Source organism: Choloepus didactylus, chromosome 22, assembly GCF_015220235.1.
Source record: "Choloepus didactylus isolate mChoDid1 chromosome 22, mChoDid1.pri, whole genome shotgun sequence".
NCBI classification, from domain to species: Eukaryota; Metazoa; Chordata; class Mammalia; order Pilosa; family Megalonychidae; genus Choloepus; species Choloepus didactylus.
Genome location: NC_051328.1, coordinates 1,736,284 through 1,753,350, shown reverse-complemented (window position 1 = coordinate 1,753,350; position 17,067 = coordinate 1,736,284). Strand labels below are relative to the sequence as shown.

Here is a 17,067-nt window from a genome sequence, read left to right as displayed (position 1 = left end):
AAACACAGGAGAGGTGAAGAAACACACTTAGGCCACAGAGTTAGTGATTGGCAGAGTCAGGATCTGACTCTGGCCATGGCATTCCAGAACCTTTTGCATAAACCTTTTAGTTAAGCAACTTTACAAAACACAGGGCAGTTATTGTGCAGAATAGAAAACACCAAATGCTAGATTTTCAGTCTCTGTTACATACCCCTAGAATCCAGGCTCCCTCAACCTTTCTAGGGGCCCAGAAAGAAAAAAAAATGCACAAAATGTTGCCCCCTTGTAGCTCAGGTGTTGTCTTTGCAGATGCAAAAGAATGAGCAACATGCTCCCAAAGCAAATTCAAACTTTGACTTTGGGAAGCAGAAGACTGCTTGTGCTAAAACAAACCAATAGCAAATAGCTGTTTTCCATTGCTTCAGGCATTTGGTTTGGAGGTTATGGTGCTCTCTGTAATCCAGGGGTGAGCAGAGTGCTCCCACTGACAGTCCCTGAACAAATGCCAACCCAAGCCATTACTTCCTGCCACGGTGTCTTCCGGGCTTTAAGGCATAAACATTTATGTCATTGTGTTTGGAACATGTTCCGGACTCTGTTTCATTCCTTCACTACACCTCTAGGTATTCATATCACCTCTGAAGGACAAGATGTAATTAAAGCCAAAACCATTTTTCTTCTCTTTCCGTGGGTGGACAGTCCTCTATTTTCCTTAATACCCACTGTCCACTCCTCTCCCCCGTCCTGTGTCCCAGAGCTGATGCTCCTATCTGCATCATGGGCCCTCTGGCTTCTGGTTGAGGTCAGCTGTCAAGAGACCGGAGACTGAGAGGAGTGAGGCATTTATCACGCTAGCTTCCTCCCTGCCACACCAACTCCTGCTGGTTCCCATAGCCCTGCCTGGAACTTTAAAAATAGTCCCCTCATTAAACTCTCCTCGATTGCCCTGTGTTCCCTCTGCTTCCCATGGGACCAGACAGACCCAGCCTGGATCCCCTTCTGGACTTCCGGGAACAGACTGGACAGAACAGCTTGACCTTGCGATGATTCACTGCAAAGAGCACTGCCCTGGACGCTGGGGCCCCCGTCGGTCCCCGTGTCCCTCGGGCTGGTCATCTCGCCCTACGACTCCGCTCCCTCTTCTGTCTAAGGAGGGGCCCGGCTGAGATGATTCTCAAGAAAGGGCTTTCGCAAGACAGGGGCTGGGAAGAAGGGCCGCGCTAGCGCCGCTGGGTGGGTCTGGGATGCATGGCTGAAAGTGCCTCTTGTCTCCTGGGCAGATGACGGTCCGGCCCCGCCAGCCCCCTTCGAACACCGGGTGGTGAGTGTCACGGAGACCTCGATCTCGGCGGGTTACACGGTGTGTGAGCATCAGGTCTTGGGAGGGTAGGTGGGCGTCTGCCTCGGTGAGGGGTGGGAGCGGAGGGGAGGGAACTGAGCTGGCATGCCGCCGGGGGTTCTCAGGAGCTGGCTGACTGAGCCAGGGCTGGGAGTGGGATGTCCAATGCAACACGGGAATGAATGGGATCACCCACAGAGCGTGGGGTGAAGAGGATATCCCCTATGTGCAGGCTGGTCCACATGGTGGGTTTTGTGTCCACAAGTCCACAAGTGACGTATAGGGTACAAGGTGGCCTACATGGCCTCGATATGGACAGCATACACCAGGGAGGGCAGGGGAGACCTGGGATGCAGAATAGCTCATGTGGTGTGGGGTGAGAAAGATATCCCCTAGGTGCAGGCTAGCCCATGTGGTGTGGGGTGAGAAAGATATCCCTTAGGTTGCAGGATAGTCCATGTGGTGTGGGGTAAGGAGAATATCCCCTGTGGTACAGGCTAGCCCATGTGGTGTGGGGTGAGAAGGATACCCCTTAAGTTACAGGCTAGCCCATGTGGTGTGGGGTGAGAAGGATATCCCTTAAGTTACAGGCTAGCCTATGTGGTGTGGGGTGAGAAGGATATCCCTTGGGTTGAAGGCTAGCCCATGTGGTGTGGGGTGAGAAGGAAATCCCTTAAGTTGCAGGATAGCTCATTTGGTGTGGGTGAGGAGGATATTCCTTAGGGTGTAGGCTAGCCCATGTGGTGTGGGGGTGAGGAAGTTATTTTCTAGGTTTTAGGCATGACCCACATGGTATGGGAGCGATGACTAGGATGCCTCTAGGGTGCAGGTTAGACCACATGGTGTGTGTGGAGAGGCGGGTAGGAAGGTCAGCCGTGAGGTGGTGAGCCTCTTGTGCTCTCAGCACGCTGTGTCAACGTCTCTGTGCAGGGGCCGGTTTGGCCAGGTCCACAGGTGCACGGAGAAGGCCACAGGCCTCACGCTGGCGGCCAAGATCATCAAAGTGAAGAGCACCAAGGACCGGGTGAGGCATCTGCCCTGGGCCAGCCCTATCCCTCTGGCCAAGCTCAGAACTTCCTTCACTTACTTCACGCCTGCCTGAGCCCACATTGTCCCATGTCCCTGCGGCTGAGCAGGAAATCTGGTCGCCTTTCTTGCCTCTTTTCCATGACTTCCTCACTCCAGTCACCAAGTCTCCTCACAGCCCCTCAGCCCCAGCCTTCCAGTCTTTCAGGCATATACCATGATGCCTGCGTGACCCTGGGCAACAAGGCCCCTTCCTTCTTGGGCCTCAGTTTTCCTATCTGTGAAACGGGTGGGTCAGACTAAGATCCTCTGTGGTTGTAAGAACCTGGTTTGGATGGTGAGTCAAAGAAACCTGGTATGAGAGCAGGAAACTGAAGGATGAAGGTGTGTGGGTGTGAGTGACTGTTTATTCGAATGTATGAGTGTGCGTGTGTGACTGTTTGTGTGTGAGTGTATGTGAGTGGATGTTACTGTGTTTGCATGTGTGAGTGGGTGTTTGTGTGTGTGTTTTTGTGAGTGCGTGTGTGAGTGTGTGCTCATGTGTGTATGTTGGGTGGCTCGGCTGGCTCCCCTTCCTAACCCATCTGCTTGGACACCCCTCTCCCCACTGGCTCTGCAAGGAGGATGTGAAGAATGAGATCAACATTATGAACCAGCTCAGCCACAAGAACCTGATCCAGCTCTATGACGCCTTCGAGAGCAAGAACAGCTTTACTCTCATCATGGAGTAGTGAGTGTCTTGGGAGGTGGGGCTGTGGCTTCCCTTCAGGCAGGACTCAGGACCTTGGTTCTAGTCAAGGCTCCCCCTTTCCTTAATACCTCACTGGGGCGTCCATATCCCCTCTCCTCTGGTTTTGCTATCTGACCTCCCATATAGGGTAAGGAGGACAAAGCCATTTTGCCACAAGCTAGCAGCCAGCTGGCCTGATGTGACTTGCACATGAATGTCAGTTTGTCCTAAACAATTTAAAAACATTTTGAATTAGTTGTTAGTTGGAAATTGGGAAATTTCCCTAAAACCTAGATTTCCAGCTTTTCTCAAAAATGTAGAAGATCTTGCAATGTTGGGCCTGCATTTCCAGCTGGCAGCAGTGTGCTGGAGCTCCTAGTGGCTGCCCTTTTCAGACAGGGCGACTGTTCTCCCACATGCCACAGTCCCCACCACTCCCAACTGCCCCCCGACGCTGAGGCCAAGGACTCAGAGGCTACTTATTTTTGTCCTTGTGTTGCTGTTTTCCTTCTGATAGGACTGAGGCGAGTAAAAAATCTGGCATGTCTATATCTCTATCAAAAGTGGGAAAACAAAAGATAGACTAAGAGGGCTGTGTCTTTCAAGAAAACTTTTTTCTTATATCTGGCCTGATTTGCCCATTTGAGTTTCTTGTAGTCACTAGTGGACCACCAAAGGCAAATGAGTTTACAAGTCTGATCTAGATTATACAGGGTGGGCCTGGATTATTCACACCCAAGACAATCCCCGGTCTTTTGTTTGGCTCATCACTTCTTTTTTGCCACCCACACTGAGCTGGGAATGGGCCTGAGAAAAGGTCCTGATAAAAGGTGGCAATGGCAGGGATCCCTTGGTTCGTGGGTACACCCTCTGCTGACCCCTGGTGATGACAGCAGACGAGTCCTCTGAGAGCCTCACCTGGTCTGGTGCCCACCTTTCCCTTTGCCCCGGCAGTGTGGACGGGGGTGAGCTCTTCGACAGGATCACGGATGACGAGTGCCACCTGACTGAACTGGATGTGATCTTGTTCACCAAGCAGATCTGTGAGGGCGTGCACTACCTCCACCAGCACTACATCCTGCACCTGGACCTCAAGGTGAGGCTCTGCCCTGGGCATGTGGGGGGGCAGGCCCTCCCCACCCAGGGTGCTGGGCCTCTGGTGCACTCTCATCTGCGGGGGTGCTACCAACGGGCAGTCCTGGCTTCCTTTCCTGGATCTCTGCCCTTTCATAGCTCTGGGATCTTGGACAGGCAGGTCATGCTGCTTGTGGGCCTCAGTGCTCCCATTTGTAAAATGTGAAAAAGGGGACCTCCTTAAGTGTTATTTGAAGATTAAGTGATACGGTTGACCTTTGTCTGTCTTTCAAAATATCTTTAAGATTAATTTAAAGTAATTAAAATAGGAATACATGCTTGTGGTAACAAGTATGAACAATGCAGAGGTGTATAAAATACTCGGTGAAAGTTGTTCCCATCCCAGTTCCCATGCTGAGAGGTCTTCTTTGTTAGCAATCTGGCACTATACACAAGCACACACAAAGGAGATCAGAATATCATCTATGTTTTAAAAGTTGCTTTAAACTAGAATACATTGTAGACATCTTTCCTCGCTCTCTTTAAGATCCATGCAGTAGTCCACCAGATGGATGTATTACAACTTCTTTTGAGTCTCCTATTGGTGGGTATTTAGGTTGTGCCTCATTTTTTTTACCATTACAGACAATGCTGTGATGGTATCCTCACCCCAACTTTGCCCCTCCTGGGACTGTATACATGGGATAAATTCTTGGGAGTGCCATGCACATGAAGTCCTGCTCAGAGTGCCTGGCTGGTGGTAGGTGATGGATACATGGCACCTGTTTCTGTGGTTTTCCACTCCGTGGGGCGAATAGGAGGGTGTGTTTTCCACAGCCTTTGCAGGAGGGAGATTGATTTCAGTGACTCACCATAGAAGATGGGAAGCAGGTTAGTTGGACCTGTAAGGGTCAACTTTGCCCCTCCTGAACTTCTTTTACGATTGAAATCAGACTGTAAGGTTGGGGCATTCAGAAAAGTGGTGGAGGTGGTGGGGAGTTAGCCGCAGGCTTTCCCTACTCACTGGGGCTAATTCCAAGGCTCCCCTCTGGCATGCTCTGTGGGGTGGGAAGTTAGGGCAAGCCCAGAAATCCACTTTGGGGTCTAGGAACATCCTTTGGGGCAGCTTCTGTGGTGCTGCAGCAGAGAGGCGCTCATTGCCGAGGCCCATTTCCCAGCCAAGAGGGAAAGTTAAGATGGTTCAGCTTCCCTTGTGATGGGACCTTAGGTAAGTTCCTTGAGTTCATTAATTGCAAAATGGGAAATAATAATAATAATACCTACCTCCTAGGGATGTTGTGTGGAATAAAATATGAAGAAAGGGCTCCAGAGCTGCATTGTCCAATATGGTAGCCACCAATCACATGTAGTTACTGAGCACTTAAAATGCTGCTAGTGTGACTGAGTAATTTAAATTTAAATTTAAATTAATTCAAATTAATTAAAACGGATACTTGGTTCAGTTATTGGAGAACTTTTAAATAAGTTCGGAACAACTTGGACATGTGAATCTACTTTTTCAAAAAAGTAATCTAAATACAGATCAAATCTAAATACAGATCAAAATATTTCTGATGAAAATTTAGTGTCTGAATTGACATGCACTGTAAGTGTAAATCCAGTGTAAGTCCACTGGACTTCAAAGACTTAATATGAAAAAGAATGGAAAATATCTCTTTAATAATTTTTTTATATTGAAAACATTAAAATTATAATATTTTGGATATATTGGGTTAAATAAACTATAATACTAAAAGTTATGTTTTATAAAATATTCTGAGATAAATGAAAATGAAAACACAGCATATCAAAACTTAAGGGACGCAGCAAAAGCAATGCTTGAAGGAAATTTATAGTTGTGAAACCTATACAAGAAAGATCTCAAATTAATAACCTAACCTTTCACCTTAAGAAACTAGAAAAAGAAGAGCAAACTAAATTCAAAGCAAGCAGAAGGAAGGAAATAAAGATTAGAGTGGAAACAAATGAAACAGAAAGACAATAGCAAAAAATCAACAGAAACAAAAGTTGGTTCTTTGAGAAGAGGAACAAAACTTTAGCAACACTGACCAAGAAAAGAGAGAGATGACTCAAATTACTAAATCAGGAATGAAAGAAGGGACATCATAACTGACCTGAAAGAAATAAAAAAGGATTAGAAGGGAATAATATGAAAAATTGTATGCCAACAAATTACATAACCTAGAGGAAATGGACAAATTCCTAGAAACACACAAGCTACCAAAGCTGACTTGAGAAGAAATAGAAAATCTGAATAGACCTAAAATAGGTAAATAGATTGAATTAGTAATCAAAAACTTAATACAAAGAAATGGCCAGGCTTGCATGGCTTCATTAGTGAATTCTACCAAATGTTTAAGAAGAATTAACATTAATGCTTCACAGACTCTTCCAAAAAAAATGGACAAGGATAGAACATGTCCTAACTCATTCTATGAGGTCAGTATTACCCTGATACCAAAGGCAGAAAAAGACATCAAAGAAAAGAGAACTACAGACCAATGTACCTTATAAAATACATACAAAAATCATTAATTATATATTGGCAAGCTGAATTCAGCAACATATAAAAAGGATTAGACACATGACAAAGTAGGATTTATCCCAGGAATGCAAAGTTAATACCATGAAAATGAATCAATGTAATATACCATATTAATAGAATAAAGGACCAAAATCATAATAATTTCAATAGATGCAAAAAAAAAAAAAACACTTGACAAAATTCCAGCACCCTTTCATGATGAAAACACTCAACAAACCAGGAATAGAGGGGACTTCCTCAACTTGATGAAGCCATCTATGAAAAACCTTCAGCCAACACTATACTTAGGTGAAAGATTGAATGCTTTCCTCCTAAGATCAGGAGTAAAGACAAGGATGTCTGCTTTTGCCACAACTACTAAACATTGTACTGGAGGTTCTAGCCAGAGCAATTAGGCAAAAAAATAAATAAAAGGTATCCCAATTGAAAAGGAATAAATAAACCTGTCTCTATTCAGAGATGATGTGATGTCATATATAGAAAATTCTAAAAAATCAACTAAAAAACTATTAGAACTAATTAACAAGTTCAGCGAGATGGTAAGATCCAAGACAAATATACAAAAATCAACTGTATTTCTTTACACTAGCAATGAAATTCTGCACATGAAATTAAGAAAACAATTCCATTTACAATAGAATCAAAAAGAATTAAATACTTAGGAAAAAAATTAACAAAAGAAGTGCAAGACTTGTACTATGAAGACCATAAAATACTGTTGAAAGAATATAAAGATGATCTACATAAGTGGAAAGACATCCCATGATTGTGGATTTGGAAAATTTAATAGTTTTATCATGACAATACTCTCCAAATTGATCTACAGATTCACATAATCCCTATTAGAAGCCCGGCTGGTTTCTCTGAAGAAATTGATAGGCTGATCTTAAAATTCACAAGAAAATTCAAGAGATCCAGAATGACGAAAACAATCCTGAAAAAGTAGAACAAAATTGGAGGACTCAAATTTTCTGATTTAAAAATTTACTACAAAGTTACAGAAATCAAGTCAGTGTGGTACTGATATAAGGACAGACATATATCAATCAGCTGTAATTGATACTCCAGAAATAAAACCTTACGTTTATGGTCAATTGATTTTTTGGCAATTATGCGAAGACAATTCAATGAGAGAAAGAACAGACATTTCAACAAATGGTGCTGGAACAGCATACTGGATAGTCACATGCAAAAGAATAAAGTTGTATTCCTACAAACATCATGTACAAAAATGAAGTTAAAATGGATCACAGACCTAAATGTAACAGCTAAAACTATAAAATTCATAGAAAAAAGCATAGGAATAAATCTTTGTGCCTTGGATTGATCACTTAGATTGGATTGGCAATTGGTTTCTTAGATCTGACCCCAAAAGCACAAGCAAAAAAAGAAAAATATTTAAATTAGTCTTCACCAAAATTTGTGCTATCATAATTTGTCCATTTGTGCTAATAGGGACACCATCAAGAAAGTGAAATGACAAACCACAGGAAAATACTTCCAAATCACATATGTGATAAGGGACTTGTATCCAGAATATATGAAGAACTCTTACAACTCAATAATTAAAACACAAATAACCCAATTAAAAATTGGCAAAAGATTCAAATAGACATTTCTCCATGGCTGGACCTGTAGGTCCAATAACCCAATATCCAATTAGCACATGAAAAGATGTGTAAGCTCATTGTAATTAGGGAAATGAGATACCACTTCACACCCATTAGGATGACTGAAATAAAAAAGACAGAAAATAACAAGTGTTGGCTAGGATGTAGAGAAATTGGAACCCTCATATATTGCTGGTGGGATTGTAAAATTGTGCATTCACTTTAGAAAGCAGTTTGGCAGTTCATAAAAATATTAAACATGGAGTTGCCATGTGACCCAGCAATTCCACTCATGGGTATGTACCCAATAGAATTGAAAACATAAGTTGACAAAAAAAATTGCAAAGGAATGTTCATAGTAGTAATAGTTATGAGCATCATAGCCAAAAAAGTGGAAGTCAGGTGTCTATCAATGGATAAACAAAATGTGGTATATCCAAACAATAGAATATTATTCAGCCATAAAAGGGAATAAAGTACTGATACATGCTGCAACATATGTGAACCTTGAAAACACTATGCTAAATGAAAGAAGCCCAAAACGAAAGTCCAAGTGTTTTATGATTCCATTTATATGAAATGTTCAGAATGGGCAAACACATAGAATCAGAAAATAAATTAGTGGTTGTCAGGGTCTGGGGCGGGGAGGACTGGATAGTGACAGCTAATGGGTATGAGGTTTCTTTTTGAGGTGATGAAAATGTTCTGGAATTAGTGCTGATGATTGTACATCTTCATGAATATACTAAAACCCACTGACTTGTACAGTTTAATTGTGTGAATTTTATAATATTATTATATTTGTATTTATATTTTATATTTCAGTAAAGCTGCTATAAAAATTAAATTCACCTGTTTCTTTTTAATTTTTTTAGTGTGGCTACTAGAAAATTTTCAATTATCTATGCAGCTTGCGGTATATTTCTATTGGACAGTGTTGTTCTAGACCTTATAAAGAGGACAGAAAGATTTTTAAAGCTCATTCTTCTGTAACTATATGAGGAATCTCACAACCTGATTACAACACAAACAACATCAAAACCTTCTGTTGGGAGAAATAATACCTGACATTTGCTTTGAAAGCTGTGACGTGTTTTCTACACATAGCATTTGATCCTTACAACCTCTCAGGAAGCAGGCAGGAAGAGTTTATTTTTCCCATTTTACAGATGGGCACACTGAGGATTCAGGAAAGGGAAGGGACTCATCTAGGGCCACAGAGCTGGGTAACAGCAGAGCTGGTACTGGGCCCCAAGTCCAGGATCTTTCCACCATAAGCCCTCCATCTTCCCCCAGCCCCCAAATTTGTCATTTAGCAGCTCTGACCAAGACCAGGCTGTTGGTGCTTTGGTCCCACCCCTGAGATTCTGATACCATTGATCAGGGTTGTTCCAGGGCATCGAGATTTTTAAAAGTCCCCCTGATGATTCTAATACGCAGCCAGGATTGAGAACCTTGACAAACAGCTGCAGCCAAAGCTACATTCCAGAGGCCTTCTGTTTGGCTCCCAAGTACTGTGAATGTGTATTTAAATTTGATTTTATTGCCGGCACTTAAAAGCTTGGGATTTTCACAGAAAAATCTGGATTTCTGGCTTTTCTTGTGGAATGAGACATTGACATCTGAGCCTGCATTCCTGAATGGCAAAGGTGGCTGCTTTACACAGAGCAGGAGTCCTCCAGTTCTCCACGGTCCACACTTCTCCTTATTGTCTCACACCAGCCCACTTTATCCTTTTTCATTATCTGTCTAACCCCCATAGCTTGTCCTGAGCCATTCATTGACCTTGGAGGGTGGAAAACTGAGGCTTGCAGACCTCTTTCCCTGTTTATTGAGCTAAGCAGACTTCCTTTTCTTCCCCAGCCGGAGAACATTCTGTGTGTCAATCAGACAGGACACCAAGTTAAGATCATTGACTTCGGGTTGGCCAGAAGGTAAGGAGGTTTTATTCTGACACTGACAAAACACCTTGGGGACTCTTTGTGGCTGCCTCGAGCATTGTTCCTCCAGGCTCAGCCAGTTCTGGAGTTTGGGGACTGACTCAGCGAAGCTCTCGCTCAGAGGCTGGTGACCAGGGCTCTGCAGAGAAGCCTGGTTAGTTCTGCAGGGGGTGGTTTGTGCTGCGGGCTCTGCTTCTTTTTAAGAGGCTGTGAAGTGAACTCTCCTTCAAGCCACCTTGCTGAGCAGAAAGCAGTGATGGTTAAATGGGGCCAATGAATGGGGGTGACAATTCTATTCATTCCCCAGAGGGCCTCCCTGGAGCCAGGGTGTGTTGGGCTGTGTGATGCACCCCATATCATCCCTGCCCTCCAGGAAATGTATGAGCTGAATAGGAAAATGGGTACTAACAGTGTGTAGTGGGGCCATGGAGGAGATCCCAGGTTCTGGAGCCAGTCGTAACTGGGTTGGACCTTCACAAAGTGATGATGTAACCACAGAATCTCCTGGCCTGTAGCAGCTATGGGGACCCGTCCCATGAGGGTGGTTAGGTTCTGAAGTTTCAATACCTAAAGTGAACATTGTATATAATAAAAAAAATGCTTAAAGTCCCTTAAAAAGCCCAGTGAAGTGTACAGTCCTGCCTAGTTGTACACACTGATGTGTGATGACAGCTGTGCCCCTGTAGAGCTATTGCCCATAGGAAGCACCCTCATAATGCAGATCCTCTGCCCTCACTCTAGCAGGAGCCTAATAAAGCCAATTTTCCTTTGGCTCCCAACATCCAGCAAGAAGGATGGGCAGTGGGAGCCATCAGTTGATCTAAGTAGGGTCATGCCGAGGGTCAAGGCTGAGGACAAGATGAGAACTATCTGGTCGAAGCTGGGTTTCCCAATTTGTTGCATACAGAGTTGGTCCTCAAGGGCTTACATTGGAATCCAAGTCCATTTTATCAGATTCTTTGACAGGGCAAGAGGATACCTACCCCCAAACCCTATGAGGCAGGAAAGAGGGACAGCTGTCCTTGTGCTAGGAGTCCTGGTGATGGTGGTGGGGTCTTGGTGAGCATTTTGACATAGCTTTGGGATCGATGTATCAGTTTGCTATTGCCACAGTGCCACTGCATAACAAACCTTCCCCCAAACACAGCAGCTTAAAATAACAATCGTTATTCTCATTCATTGGAGGGTCAGTTGAGGGGAGTGGTGTGCTGGACCCAGCTCATACTGGTTCCTGATAGGAATTTTGCAAGCCAGTTGATAACCACAGTCATTATTAAAAATTGAATTATATGAACCTACAATTAAAAAATTATATTAAAAATAAAGATACTAAATATTCAAAACTCATCACTTCCTATTTTACTATGTTTTACTATTATCTATACTTTTGAGATTATTTATGCCTATTACATTTGTATGGTAATAGGCATAAACATCTCCTCCCAACTCTGTGTTCAGTGTTGAAAACTTGAAATTGCCCACGGTGAAATGGATATTTATACAACAGAAATCAGTGAACCCTACAAATCAGGGCCTTTGGTTTTTCCCCTCTCCGATAGCTGGTTGTTCAACATTTACTAGCATGTCACTGGTTGGGAATCAGTGATCTAGGCAGAGCTGAGCTGGGCTGCGATCCGAGATGCAGGTCAGTGAGTGCAGGTCTGCTCCATGTGTCTCTCGTTCTCTGCTTATGGTGAAAGCAGAGGACCAAGAGGGCAAGTCCTTAAGGCTTAGCTTGGAACTGGTCCACTGTTACTTCTACTCACTGTCCAAAGCAAGTCACATCAACAAGCCCAGCATCAGTGTAGTGGAAAGAGGCACAAAGTCACATGATAAAGGGTGGTGAAGATGAGGCACTGGGAACAATAAAGCAATCTGCTTGGGAAAGGTGGCTTCCAGGGGTTGAGGGCTTGAGCCTTGTCTCCTTGAGAAGAAGGCTTCCTCTCAGCTTGGCTTCTCAGCCCTGAGTGTTGGGTCAGTTGGCCAGTGCAGGAGAGGACCAAGCTGCCAGAGGAGGGCTTGTGCTCTCTTCCAGCTCCCTAGCTTCCCACTGCAATGTAGACTGTGTCTTCCTGGCTTTCAGCAAATTGGGAGAGAAAGCTGCTCTTTGAAAACTAATCTTCCTGGATGAAAGGAAGCAGGACACAGTGGCAGAATCTTCATTTTATTCCTCTCACTCTCAATTGCCTCATCTGTAAAATGGGAACAGTAATCTTACCCACTTTATAGATCTATCATGAGGATGAAATAAGAATATTTTTATGAAAACATATAGCCTGGAAAGTGCCTAGTATATAGGAAATGCCCATTAAATTTTGGCTATCATCCAGAGACTTTCTTCTCCTTCAAAGATGGTTGTGAAAAAACACTTTTTGCTGTCCTCTTTCCTGCTTAGCCATCATCTGTCTTCCTAGCCTAGCTTGGACTTCATATCCAAAAACCTTTTTCCTACTCTATCATCCTTCCAGTTGTTTTGGGCATACCCACAGAGCAATCCTCCATACTCTTTGTACTTGTTCATGTGGCTACATGCCAAGTAAGACATTTTGAGATTTTGAGGACTGTGGCTTTCTGATTCTCCCCAGTGAATGGTGTTTAAGGCAAGACTTAGGAGAGCTTGACATGTGACAATTCCCAGTAAACCACATGTGGTGGGGGTGTGAGGTCCAGGCAACACACTGCCAAGGAGGCTCTGGGAATGTCCACCCCTGTGCCAGTTTGATGTATTATGTCCCCCAAAATGCCATTATCTTTGATGCAATCTTGTGTGGGCAGACATATTAGTGTTGATTAGATTTTGGAATCCTTTGAGTGTTTCCATGGAGATGTGCTCCACCCAACTGTGGGTGATGGCTCTAATTGGATAATTTCCATGGAGCTGTTACTCCACCCATTCAGGGTGGGTCTAAATTAAATCACTGGAGGAGGACCACCTAAGATGGCAGCTAGGTGAGACAGGGCAAAAAAACACCTCCGTGAAAAATACTAGATAAAAGCCAGAAAGTGACCCAGAACACCAGTTCCAGTGATGCACCAGCTGGACAAGATCTGCTAAATCCACAGGGACCATGCACTTGGTGAAACCAGAAGTCTGCATTCTGCAACAAGTGAGTGAGCCTGCTGAATGTCCGGCGGCTGTGCTGCAGTGTGGGAAAACCATGGGTTGGCATTGGAGGCGGACTAGTTCTTTTCAAAAAAAAAAACCAAAAGCGGCTGCAGATACAGCAGCGATAACCACACAGTAAAGTGCGGCAGGAACGGGCTGCGCGAACGCCTCAATATCTGGCGTGGAAGATAGCCTTTCGTACACCTGCTGCTAATTGTCTCGGAGCGAGGAAGGTAGAGGTTAGCTAAAAGGGAAAAAAACCCCACGTCCCTTGCAGCCATCTTCATGGTGGGCTGGGAACATTCCTGCCCGGTGTGGGCGCCACAGCCCAGAGACACACCAAGGGACCCATAGTGACTAAAGTGTTTCCAGCAGCACGAGCACACACCACAATATCGGGCATGGACAATAGCCTTTAGTGCACTCACAACTAATTGTCCCAGAGCTGGGAAGGTGGAGCTGTGCGAAAAGGGGGAAATTAACATGCCGCATTCAGCCATCCTTACAGCAGGCTGGGAATGCCCCTGCAGGGCCCAGAGGCCCAGAACTTCCCTTGAGGGATGGCACGCACTTGTGACGTAGCACAGCCTTCCCTCAGCAGAGGCCCTAAGAAGGGCAAGGCTGGGAAGATGGACCCACTCAGAAATCCCAGGGACCCTACACCAATACCAAGGACTTGTGGGTCAGCGGCAGAGACAATCTGTGGCGAGACCGAACTGAAGGTCTAGACTCTTGGAACAGCCTTAAATCTCCAGGAACACCTGGGAGGTTTGATTATTAAAGCTGCCCTCCCTCCCTAACTGCTCAGACACATGCCCCACATTCAGGACAGACAGCACCAACAACACACCCAAACTTGGTGCACCAATTGAACCCCGCAAGAATCAGACCCCCACACACCACAAAGACAAAGTTGGGGGGAACTGACTTGAGGGGAATGCGGATGCCATCTGCTGGTTAGTTAGAGAAAGTGTACGCCACCAAACTGTAGATCTGCCAAATTAGAGACTGGTGTTTCAATAATCCTTCATATCCTAAAAGAACCCTATCAAGTAAAGCAAATGTCAAGAGGCCAAAAACAACAGAAAATTTTAAAGCATATGGAAAAACCAGACAATATGGAGAACCCAAACCCAAACACCCAAATCAAAAAATCAGAGGAGACACAGTACTTGGTGCAATTAATCAAAGAACTAAAGACAAACAACAAGAGTGTTCTAGTTTGCTAATGCTGCTGGAATGCAAAGCACCAGAGATGGATTGGCTTTTATAAAAGGGGATTTCTTTGGTTACACAGTTACAGTCTTAAGGCCATAAAGTGTCCAAGGTAACACATCAACAATCGGGTACCTTCACTGGAGGATGGCCAATGGTATCCGGAAAACCTCTGTTAGCTGGGAAGGCACGTGGCTGGCGTCTGCTCTGAAGTTCTGGTTTCAAAATGGCTTTCTCCCAGGACGTTCCTCTCTAGGCTGCAGTTCCTCAAAAATGTCACTCTTAGTTGCTCTTGGGGTGTTTGTCCTCTCTTAGCTTCTCCAGAGCAAGAGTCTGCTTTCAACGTCCATCTTCAAACTGTCTCTCATCTGCAGCTACTCTCTCAGGTTCTGTGCATTCTTCAAAGTGTCGCTCTTGACTGTAGCGCCTCTTCAAAACATCACTCACAGCTGCACTGAGTTCCCTCTGCCTGTCAGCTCATTTATATGGCTCCACTGATCAAGGCCCACCCTGAATGGGTGGGACCACGCCTCCATGGAAATATCTCATCAGAGTTATCACCTACAGTTGGATGGGGTGCATTTCCATGCAAATCTAATCAGCACCAAAACGTCTGCCCCACAAGACTGCATCAAAGAATATGGCTTTTTCCGGGGGACATAATACATTCAAACCGGCACAGAGAGCATGGCACAGGATATAAAGGACATGAAGAAGACCCTAGAAGAGCATAAAGAAGAAATTGCAAGAGTAAATAAAAAAAAAAATAGATGATCTTATGGAAATAAAAGAAACTGTTGACCAAATTAAAAAGAGTCTGGATACTCACAGTACAAGACTAGAGGAAGCTGAACAACGACTCAGCAACCTCGAGAAACACAGAATGGAAAATGAAAGAACAAAAGAAAGAATGGGGAAAAAATAAAAAAATCTAAATGGATCTCAGGGATATGATAGATAAAATAAAACATCCAGATTTAAGACTCATTGGTGTCCCAGGGGAAGAGAAGGGTAAAGGTCTAGAAAGAGTATTCAAAGAAATTGTTGGGGAAAACTTCCCAAACCCTCTACACAATATAAATACACAAAGCATAAATGCCCAGTGAACTCCAAATAGAATAAATCCAAATAAACCCACTCCAAGACATTCTGATCAGAATGTCAAATACTAAATCACTGGAGCCATGTAAATGAGCTGACAGGCAGAGGGAACTCAGTGCAGCTGAGAGTGACATTTTGAAGAGGAGCTACAGCCAAGAAGGACACATTGAAGAATGCACAGAACCTGAGAGAGTAGCTGCAGATGAGAGACAGTTTAAAGATAGCTGTTGAAAGCAGACTTTTGCTCTGGAGAAGCTAAGAGAGGAAAAACACCCCAAGAGCAACTAAGAGTGACATTTTTGAGGAACTGCAGCCTAGAGAGGAACGTCCTGGGAGAAAGCCATTTTGAAACCAGAACTTTGGAGCAGACGCCAGCCACGTGACTTCCCAGCTAACAGAGGTTTTCCGGACACCATTGGCCATCCTCCAGTGAAGGTACCCGATTGTTGATGCATTACCTTGGACACTTTATGGTCTTAAGACTGTAATTGTGTAACAAATAAACACTTTTTATAAAAGCCATTCCATTTCTGGTGTTTTGCATTCCAGCAGCATTAGCAAACTAGAACAACCCCCCACCAGGAATTAGTCCCAGCATCCACATCCTCTCCCAGGGCTCATTCCCATGGTTCTTTGTACCCCTTCCTCCCCAGGTATAAGCCTCGGGAGAAGCTGAAGGTGAACTTTGGAACCCCTGAGTTCTTGGCCCCAGAAGTCGTCAACTATGAGTTTGTCTCCTTCCCCACAGACATGTGGAGTGTGGGAGTCATCACCTACATGCTGTGAGTGCTGGGGGACCCCAGCTCCCCAGTGGGGTGGGGGCCATCAGTCTTAGTTTGGGTATTATCAGAAGTAGCAGGAATTTGAATACAAGTAGTTCCTTTGGGAAGGGATCCCAGGAAACACCAGTAGAGGAGTAGGGAAGAGAGACAGGTGTTATTGAGTTACTTACCACTGTGGGCAAATGGAGCTCAATCCTGTGGGGGACCTCAGGGAGCTGGTGTAGAACACCCCCCTCAGAGTTGTTCCATCTGGGTGTGAGGGAATTGGGATATTTATGTCTCAACTCATATCAGTTCTTGCTTGTGGGCTGATCCTGAGAGGCAGTAATTTCCTGGCCCTCCTGGGTGGGTAAAGCAAGCTTCTGCTGGAGAGAAAGGCCCCAGTAAGGACGTGCAGGAGCTGGCAGTTCCAGTGGGGCTGGAATGCACTGAAGGGGCAGGAGAGGGGACGGATGGGGCTGGACCCAGTCTGCTGCACTGTCAAACTTTGTCTTCCATGGCTGAGGAAGCAGTTAGGATGGGCTGAGAAGGGATTTGTGTACAGACTAAACATTCTCCTTTCTCCTCAACTGTGGGCTTTCCTTGGCTAATTCCTC

At 44.6% G+C, this 17,067-nt stretch overlaps 1 protein-coding gene across 2 annotated transcripts in view; it reads left to right on the top strand.

Moving 5' to 3' along the window:
• MYLK3 (myosin light chain kinase 3) overlaps positions 1–17,067 on the top strand; it is a 54,382-nt gene that overhangs the window by 32,156 nt on the left and 5,159 nt on the right. For both annotated transcript variants that reach the window (XM_037816040.1, XM_037816039.1), the window contains exons 5-10: positions 1,263–1,368; positions 2,252–2,345; positions 2,968–3,077; positions 4,032–4,173; positions 10,191–10,261; positions 16,343–16,471. In XM_037816040.1, the coding sequence (XP_037671968.1) occupies positions 1,263–1,368; positions 2,252–2,345; positions 2,968–3,077; positions 4,032–4,173; positions 10,191–10,261; positions 16,343–16,471 (652 nt within the window). The remainder of the gene's footprint in view (positions 1–1,262; positions 1,369–2,251; positions 2,346–2,967; positions 3,078–4,031; positions 4,174–10,190; positions 10,262–16,342; positions 16,472–17,067) is intronic.